The sequence below is a fragment of the Arachis hypogaea genome, chromosome 11 (assembly GCF_003086295.3).
Source record: "Arachis hypogaea cultivar Tifrunner chromosome 11, arahy.Tifrunner.gnm2.J5K5, whole genome shotgun sequence".
Classification (NCBI taxonomy): Eukaryota; Viridiplantae; Streptophyta; class Magnoliopsida; order Fabales; family Fabaceae; genus Arachis; species Arachis hypogaea.
Window position 1 is genome coordinate 143676902 of NC_092046.1, and position 10199 is coordinate 143687100.

Sequence of the window (10199 nt, forward strand, 5' to 3'; positions counted from 1 at the left end):
TTGGCAAAATTTGTATCGACATGTGTGAGTATGAATAACAAAGTTTGAAACTTAATTTTAATATTTATTAGGGTTAATTTGAAGATGATAAGCTTGCGATGTAGTACATTGCAAAGCATTAATGCCATATAATTATAATGGAGTAATAGATTAGACAATATGTGTAGGTCATAATTGGGAATTATTTATACAATGAGTTTGTCGTTATGGCTGTATTAATAGACACAATTTATGATAAGAAAATATTTGTGTGCGTGTTAGTGTTTGATCAATTATCGACGCATTTCATATTTGTCATGAATATTTGTGAAAGAAGTTGGTTGGATGAGTTGTTTTTGCAAGTGATTCCAAAGGTATAATGAATCCATTATATGGAACCTAATATTAAAAATGATAAATATATTTATAGACATAGAGATCATACATGGTTTGCTCAAAATGAACTTCTGAAGTTGTGTAAACAGGCCATCCCCTGAAATGATATCAACAATGAGTTTTTAGCATGTTGAGAAAGGTTACTTTTTTTTTTGTTAGAAATGTCAAAAACAGAGGATACATGAAAAGTGACAATTTTTATATGCAATTACTTTCGTAAATTATTGGTGAAGTTATGAAGATAGCTTTATAGAATGTAGGATTAAGGGCTAATTGTTATTATCGATAGAAGAAAATATTAGATGTAGTTGACCTAAGATAACAATATAGATATAGAAAGACATATATAGAAATGGGATTGTAAATTTGAATACGATAGTTGTAATATGGTAATCTGGAAGGTTTGATGTTACCTGATTATTTAGTCAATAGAGTATGCATTTTCAGAATGAGATGAAATGTTCCTAAAGACTTCGTAATAAACCACATTCCTTGTTTCAGTTGAGTTGTTTGAATCATCATGTGAGATCACAATCTTCAAACCATTTTTACTTGTGACGCGCGAGACGGCAACATAAAGCTGCCCATGTGTGAAGACAGGGTGTTTAAGAAGCAATCCAACCTGATTTAAAGATTGTCCTTGACTTTTATTAATAGTCATGGCGTAGGACAGTATCAGTGGGTATTGTCTCCGTTGAAATTTAAAGGGTAATCTTACATCAGAGGGAGTCAAAGTCATCCTAGGAATGAGAACTTTGTCACCAGCGTTGTCTCCTGATAACACCTCTGCTTGAATAATCTTTTCTCCTAATTTAGTGATGACTAATCTTGTGCCATTACAAAGTCCTGCTGAATGATCAATATTTCGAATAAGCATTACAGGGCATCCCTCTTTAAAATTGAGCTCATGATTTGGAAGACCTGAAGTTTTGATAGTTGCCAAAAATTCGGGAGTGTGAAGATTGTCAAACGTGTTATTACCACCTTTAAAGGAAGCTGAGTTACAACTTAGGTATGTTTTCATTTCGTGACTGTTCAAAGAAAGCATGTAGTGATTGACCTCTTCAACGATGTTAGTAGTTGGAGCTAATATTGCGCGACCTTGAAGATGACTAAAATCAGTCGAGTCTTTTAAGTAATCACCATAGATAGCTTGAACAATTGCCTCAATTGGATCATCAAATTCCTTTATAAGAAGCTCAGGTGGAATACTGATTACACTGGCACTATCTTCTAAGTTTCCTAGTTTTCCATCACCCACATCAAGAATCCAATTTGCAAATTTCCTTAAATCTTCAATGTTTTCATCTCCATTAGTAACTCTTAGACGCATATTTTGTGTTAACCTAAGTAGCTTACATTGTTGCCAAAGATAGGATGAATTGATTGATGCATTAACAATATCCTGCCTAGATCCTTTTGTTATCACTGGAAGTATTTGCCTAAAGTCTCCACCTAGAACAACTGTTTTTCCTCCAAAGCTTAATCCCGAGCTTGATTCATTGTTAACTCGTAACAAATCTCTCATCGTTCGATCTAGTGCCTCAAAACAGAATCTATTCATCATAGGAGCTTCATCCCAAATAATTAACTTTGTTCTTATGATTAATTCTGCCAAAGGAGTACCTTGTTTGATATTGCAAGTGGAATATTCATCTGGTGTGAGAGGAATTGCAAACCTAGAGTGTGCTGTTCTGCCTCCAGGCAATAAAAGAGATGCAATACCACTTGAAGCCACTGCTAACACAATTTCACCTTTTGATCTAAGTCCAGCTGCAAGAGTTTTCCAAATGAATGTCTTCCCAGTGCCACCATGTCCATATAAGAAAAATAATTGGCCACAATTCGAGTTAACTGCGTTAATGATCTGATCATGCACATGTCTTTGCTCTGTCGTCATTTGTAGTAAGTAATTTTCATATTGCTGAGCCAATGAACGTCGATCATAACGAAGCTCATCCATGATTAGTTTGTTCCGGGAGGCACCTTCTCTTACAGATTGAGTTATCTTGATATTGGGAAATGGCATTGTTGGGAAATCTCGCAATGATTTGCCATTGTGATTAAGATTTTCTTCTATCTCAAGTAAAGTCAACTGAGATAACTCGTCATCTGTCAAAACCATATCTGTATTGTATATAATGAACTATAAAGTTAGATACCATATGATATAGTATTATAGACTATTGTACAAATAAGCATGGTAATATTCCCAGAAAACTCAAATAATGATAATATATATTTAAGTAATTCGTAATCAATGTTGGTGATTGAGATGCAAGCAAGATATAACATGTTTCATGATTAATAATAGTTTAAGACAAAACCTTGTAATTGAAACATGTTCATGTGATTGTGAAGAATTCCATCAGCTAGCAAAGTCCAGCACTTGCTCCATACGACTTCTGGCCGAACCATTGAGTTTGACCATAATAGAGTTGCAAAAAGCTTCCGTAAATAATGACCAGATCCCCAATGGCTTGCTTCTTCAATGGCATCGATGTATTCTTGATCATCATCTAATAAGCCTCTTGCATAGCATGCATCTCTAAATGATGAGTACACAATATCCCTGTATGTTCTAAGATCTTTATAACTTGTTGGACCCTGAACAATGTTTAACAACATTCTAAGATAGTATAATTCTCCAGATGTTGGAGGGACAAAAAAGAGCCTTCCAATAACAGCATTTCTTTTCCTTGGTTCCCATATCCTGGCATTGCGCTTCCAAACAAATTTACTTGGGAACTCATTGTAAGTTAGCTGTCTTGCAATCTCGTATTTTTTATTTGCCTTGAACCACGCGACAAACATAGATTCTCGAACTGTCGCTTTATTTATAGTAGTTGACAAGTCATCTTCGTCTGCAAAGAGCACTGTCTGCTCATCTGGTAAGTGGAAGCTCAATCGTTCAACTGATGGCTTTCGATAGTGAATATTAAAAGCAAATATTCTCCATGCAGATTCACATGGAGAAATATACCGGCAATCATAAAACAACTTAATCTCATCAACAGGCTTAACAGTGGGATTATTGTCGTTTGAACTTGAATAAAAAGAAGCTGTCACTCGATCACTTCCCTTGTTAACATACTTAAAGAGATATTTTATGGAACGCGATTGATTGCACCATTCAACATTGATATGAGCTCCATATTTTAACAGCAAGTATCGATTATGCGGCACCACATAACGATTGTCTAGAGGAATTCCAGAAATGTCAATCGTTCGGCCATCATTGCGACGCCTATAAACTGGATATCCATCATGATCTACTGTCGTAAATTCAATAAACTTCTTCGGAAAATGTCGAGAACAACGTCCATTATCCATGCAAGGCGAATTTTTTCTAGCAATACCACATGGACCATGCATCATTTGACTCTTTACTGCTTCATAATATTTTGGGTCCAAAGTTGGATCCGGAATCTCAGCTGAAATAATCCTGTCAATATCTTCAGGAGCAGGAAACTTATCTTGAGCAGCGAGAAACAATAATATGTGTGCATGAGGCAATCCACGCTTTTGGAACTCAATTGTGTATATAACTGCAACGAAACAATTTGCAATATGTTAGTTAACCTGTACTTAAATAGCATGAAATGTTGTTATGATTAAACAAACTTTCTTGCATGTTACCTGCAGTCGACTTTCCGAATAATTTGTTTATGTGAATATCCTTAATCAACTTGTCCAACTTTGCCTTAAATAATCTGCAAACAGTATCAGGCCTATCTTCTGGCTTTAGATTATTCTCCTTGCAATAACGTTGAATCTCTTCCCATTGAGGATTGCAGGTAACTGTAATGAACAAATCTGGATACCCAATAGACCTGCATATTGCCATAGCATCTTGGTAATTTTGTATCATGTATCTGGCTCCCCCAGTAAAGGTTGCTGGTAGGACAACGCGTTTGCCTAGCGAGGCTGCTTCTGTTTCTCCATTAAGAACTGCATCTCTAAGGCCCTTGTAAATTTCAGCTCTTAGCTTTTTTTGCTTCGTATAGACGTATTTCAATCTTGCTGCTTCAACCATTGAGAATGCATCGACCAGGAATTGCTGAAACAGACGCCTAGAATATAGTAAAGCACCTTTGCATGATTGTCTGTGCTGAACTCGGAATGCAAAAAAGTCCCGCATACTAATGTTTGCATCTTCAGCATTTGTATTTTTTTGTGGCCTATTCAATGGAATATTTTCACGCCAACCATCTTCCCCGTATGGAAACAACAGAGGATATTGTAGTGCCAAGTATGATGGATTTAGTTCTGAAACTCGCTGTAGTGCTCCTGATCTCGTTTCAACAATGATATCTCTCTCTTTCATTGACGCATCAAAATCTCCCACCACCAACCCTGCAATCTCATCAACAGACGGCAAATTATACCGTCTTCCATCCTTGCCTCGCTTTCCAATCAATTTAAGTCGAATATCGCGAATTGGATTGGATTTCATAACTTCGCGCATCATTCGGAATGTCTTTGCCAGCACGTTGTGGGTGTCAAGCATCTTCATAAGGTCAGCCACAATGGTTTTGTCTAGATGATCTGTGCTGTTATCAGAGCTGCAGTTCAAACAACATAATGATTATTAACTATAAATTGTCACTTAAGGTTCCAATCATTTTTTTTGGAATGTAGCTTTGTCATGGTTAGGTACCTAACAACAGCAGTTCTATTGTTGATTTCATTCTGTGTGTCATAAATATATAGTTGTGCAAATTTGGCAGGACTTCCCTCTTGTGGTAACAAACTACCCATCAAATGATAGTTTTGGCCATGAAGTAGGAATGTTGGCGGTCCTTTGCTGTGGTTAATGGATCTGTCAATCTTTCCGCCGAAAGACGTGAAAGCAAACATACTATTGTATGTACGGGTGTTCTTCTGAAAGTGGATGGATTTTTCATCACAACCTGATAGTAACTGATGAAGAATTTCCGGAGGTTGTTGGAGTACCGGTAATTCCACCTGCCCTTGACGACAACAGAGGCCAAATTTTGGAACTCTCTCATGACAGTGCTTGTTTAGGCGTTCTTCATACCAGAATGTGGCTCCACAATGTTGGCATTGATAATCAGGGTTGCCAAAGTCAAGATATGAGACTTCTAAAATAGCTAACACATGTTATGGTTATAACGGTTTCGGCTTGGTATAAAAATCAGATTGACTAAATGCAATACTACCTTCAGTGATCTCTTCAAGTTCATTGTCATCATCACAATGTTGTTCTGCTTGGCCTGCATCTAATTAATGAATATTCTATCAGTTGGGTGACTTCATAGTTTAAAATATGATATTAAGTTCCACAAATACATTGTTTTGTTTTAATACCCAAAAATAATGGTGCTGTTCCATAAATTTTGGGTGCACACCTGCTGTATCTTCTTCTTGAACTGTTTCATCTGCCTGAAGGTTTTGACTTGGTACTTGTATGCTATGGGCAAACTTCCCTCGTGCACTCGCTGCAATTTTTTAAGAAGCAAATTACTTTTTTTTAAGTTAATATAAAACAAAAAATAATGATAATTTTCACTTGTATTATGTGGTAGCTTAACACACTGTGGCAGAACTTCAAAAATATTTTTTAGGAGGCTGAAACTTTGACAAAGGAAATACATAATTTTAATGTAAACGGAAACAAAATTTTCGACAACAACTTTTTCAAGTTTTTCACTAAGAGGATAATAAATGAATATTTGTATAAAATAATTTAAAATAGTACTCTTGAAGTATTGAACGGTTTAAAATATTCAATAATTAAACCGAAACAAAATTTCTTTTAGTTAGAATGATAAATATTAAAAATGATATTATTTATTGAACATTAAATATATGTGTTAGAAACAATTTGATTAAAAAACTAACAACGCAAAAAATATCACCAAATTAATTACAGATAAAATAATAATTCAATTTCTTAAAGATGATACAAAAAAATGTAATTACGGAGAAATGATTTTCAAAGATTAAAAATGTAAAAGTTGTAACTTATGAAAATTCTCCATTAGTCTACTGCTAATAAAATCACACCAATAGTTAAAGAATATTTAAATATTTTGCGTAAAAAAAAATAAAACCAATAAGAAATAAAATAGCATAAAAAAATAAAGTAACTATCATAATGATTATGAAGATGAATTTTGTTGTATCAAATACTTTATAAGAGACCATTTTAGTTAGTGAATTAGTCCGACGAATTTGAAGAAAAATTGTAAGATAGCCCATTAATGTACCAACTTTGAGAAAGAATAGATAGCTGATGAATGTACAAATTTGAACAAAAAGCATAGTAAAAATGGAAGACTTTAAGACTCCAACACAAGACACTTAGTACAGTGCACACAAATTTTGTGATCTGAACTCTAATTATATTCTATATAATTTATTTACTAAAGATGCTATAAAAACTTTGGGGGCCATGGTCCCCCATCGTGCACACTAAGCTCTGCCATTGCATGTATATCATGTAGCATGGGAACTGTTAGAATGAATAGATTTATAGTAAAACAACAAACTAAATAAAGTTAACTAAAAAAGTAGCTGCAGAGTAATGAAGGAACTTGCATAACTCTGGTTCTAATATGTGTATACTATGTAAATTGGGCAACCTAATAGTTTAAAATATCATGTCATTTTCCACAACTATATTTTTTTGTTTTAATACAATAAAATATAATAATGTTGTTCCATAGACTTCATTAACGCACCTGCATCATCTTCTTCGCCAACTGTTTCATCTGTCTGAAGGTTTTGACTTGGTACTTGTATGCGATGGAAAAACTTTCCTCGTACACTCACTGTAATTTTTAAGAAGAAGATTATTTGTTTTAAAGTATGATGTTAGGTTCGACAAATACGTTGTTTTGTTTGAATACCAAAAATAATGACTTTGTTTCATAAATTTCAGTTACGCACCTACTTCATCTTCTTCTCGAACTGTTTCAGCTGTCCTCATGTTTTTACTTGGTCCTTGTATGGGATGGGTAAACTTTCGTCGTGCACTCGCTGTAATTTTTAAGAAGCAGATTATTTGTTTTTAAATTGATATAAAACCAAAATTAATGATAATTTTTGCCTGTAATATGTGGTACCTTAATGCACTGTGGCGAAAGTTCAAAAATATTATCGAGGAAGGCAAAACTTTAACATAGAAAATACATTGTATTATTTCTATAGAAACAAAATTTTCGAAAACAGGCTTTTAGAGTTTATCACTGAGATGATAATAAATGAATAATTTTATAAAATATTTTAAAATAGTACTGTTGGAGTCTTGAATGGTTTAAAATAGTCAACAATTACACCAGAACTAAATTTCTCTTAGTTAGAATGATAAATATTAAAAAATTTTATATTTATTGAACATTGACTATATTTTTTAGAGACAATTTAATTAAAACACTAACAGAGCAAAAAATTATGCCAAATTAATTAGCGATAAAAGAATTATCCAATTCATGAAAGTGATTTGTCATGCGTTCATGCAGCCTACGCATAATGCAGATACGTATGATATTTGCTATTATGACTTGATATCAAACCTTTCTTAGCTCTGATTGATCGATCTTCCACTATGGCTGGTGTAGCAATATGATTGTTAGTTGTGGTTGATTGCGTTTCATGATGCGGTTCTCCCATGTTGAGACATTGAACACATTGAATTGAATCCGACAGATGTTCGGATTGTTCCCGAGCATGAGTTGGACGGAAAACTAAAGCATGCAAGGAACGTTGTTCGGTAATTATATGAAAATGTGTGAATGACTGAAGTTTTAATGGTATTTAGTTTCATTTGGTTCAATAAGTAGATAAAGGAATCACCTGGGGTGGCATTATTTTGCCTGTGAACTACACAGATAGTATGTTGCTCTGTTGCTCTGTTTGAACTGATTGTCTTGCCAAGTGATGTGTGTGCAGTTATAGGATCACTTTGTTGTCCTGTATTATTGTATATGCTGAGTTATATTTCCTATTCACATGATAACATCTACTCTTGCAAGACACATCATAAAAAAATATAGCAACTTCATGTATTATTTCTATGGATTTGACCTCTTGCCTTAGTACTACAAACTAAAATATAAACCACATTTTTTGAGTTACATGAAAAGGCTTCTAGTTTGAATGTTACATAGCTGGAGCACAACAATTAAAACATGCCTGTGAAGTTTGGTGTGAGTGGCTTCCTTTTGAGGGATGTCAACTTTTCCTGAAGCGTATGAAGTGAACCCTTCGTAGTAGTATTTGGCCAGTTCTGGAGGCAAAGATTTTCTGCAAATCAATTCAATATTAGTCGGACATGTTTTGAATAGATGATTATACCTGAATAAAAAGTTCAGATTAAGATTTAAGATACCTTTTTGCCCGTCTTCGCTTAATCTCCTCCTCTTTTCAGCCAGGATAAGATGCCTGTGTTTCCTTGCTTCCTTTGCATTGTATAGATCCATAGTATTCCAACAATATGCACAATAGTGTTGTGTTAGTCCTTAGAGGAATCTGCAAGTTCAAAGATATGTGAAACTTTAGCAATGTAGTGTGGAAAAAAAAAATTTCTATGAATCTAACTTTGTGCGAATTTTTTTAATGAGTTTTGAGAATCCTAACCTTGAGACCAAAGGTGTGAAGGTATCTGTCTTGGATAGATCCCTCCACTTTTGGAGGTAGAAAATTGTCTTATTGACTATTTGATGTGACTTGTCCTATCTTGAGAAGATTAGCTAGACGTGGGTACATATATTGGGGAGTTCATTGAGTATATGACTATATTAACCACACATGGACTCCTTCACTACATATTCACGTGACATTTAGTAAACTTGGTGGTAGTGTTTCTTATTTTATTAATTATATAATATCATATAATCAATAACTATTTTGTGTTTTTTCAAAAGATCTATTATTATTATTATTATTATTATTATTATTATTATTATTATTATTATTATTATTTCTTGTAATAATATTAATATCTACCGATAAATGGTGATTATACTTATTTTTTTGGTTATATTATTCCACAATATTTATAACATTAAAATATTAAATTTATTTCAATATAATTTAATTGAAGTCTAGTTAAATAAATTCAATCTCTCAACATCTGAATGAGTAGTTTTAATTGTTTAATATTCAATTTAGGTTTCAATTAAGTTTCAAAACATTCAAAATAATTTTTTTTATTTTCTTTTGAATTAATTGAATTTTAAGCGTTGATTGTCAAAACTATTATAATTACTTTACTAATATATCCAGATTAAATTTTTATTATAAGTTACTTGTACCTTTAATTTGCATATTTTTTAAAATATGTATTAGATTATAATTAAATTTTTCTATATTCATTTATAATTTTATATATTATTTGATTAAAAAATATTAATATTGATTGAACCACGGTTGGAGTGGTTGAACCGCTAAACAAATGAATCAATAATGAAATCGGTTTGATGATCGGTTCGATTTTTTAAATATTGGTAAAACTTTGTCATTTAATTTAGACTTCTTTAACATGAGCTCATTATTGGTTTAATATGCTTATATATTAAGCACCTTAGTACATCTCATTGTATGGTTACATACTTACATACCCAGTGGTATCACAATATACAAATAGCAAGAATTTAACAACACAGATGACACGAATAATCAAAATATTTTATTTTTTAGTGCATTAAACAGGGAACAACCCATAGCAATATTCTGTGATGAATTTCAGCTCAACTTCCTGGCCCCAAATTTTGTATTTCAAAATTCTCCTTTCATACTGAACCTCTTCTCTAAAGCTTGACATAATTAGCTCATTTATAGGTCTTCCTGTGCGGATG

The 10199-nt window shown here is 33.2% G+C and overlaps 1 protein-coding gene across 1 annotated transcript; it reads right to left on the reverse strand.

Annotated features, from left to right (window-relative positions):
- Positions 1-211: 211 nt before the first annotated feature.
- On the reverse strand, positions 212-8976 carry LOC112723204 (uncharacterized). Its single transcript, XM_025774466.3, has 13 exons — positions 8732-8976; positions 8536-8646; positions 8197-8313; positions 7917-8087; positions 7291-7380; positions 7083-7172; positions 5748-5837; positions 5559-5618; positions 5036-5480; positions 4015-4940; positions 2703-3923; positions 789-2502; positions 212-472 (listed from the first exon to the last, which is right to left on the reverse strand). The coding sequence occupies exons 1-12, from the start codon at positions 8820-8822 to the stop codon at positions 797-799; spliced, it is 5118 nt and encodes a 1705-aa protein (XP_025630251.2). The 5' UTR covers positions 8823-8976; the 3' UTR covers positions 212-472; positions 789-796.
- Positions 8977-10199: the final 1223 nt, after the last annotated feature.

Excerpts from the sequence above, each read along its gene's own strand:
- LOC112723204 (XM_025774466.3), bottom strand. The coding sequence starts at position 8,822 with ATGGATCTATACAATGCAAAGGAAGCAAGGAAACACAGGCATCTTATC. Across the intron at positions 8,088-8,196 it reads GCAAAATAATGCCACCCCAG|TTTTCCGTCCAACTCATGCT; the intron begins GTGATTCCTTTA and ends TGCATGCTTTAG. Across the intron at positions 7,381-7,916 it reads ATCAATCAGAGCTAAGAAAG|CGAGTGCACGACGAAAGTTT; the intron begins GTTTGATATCAA and ends TAAAAATTACAG.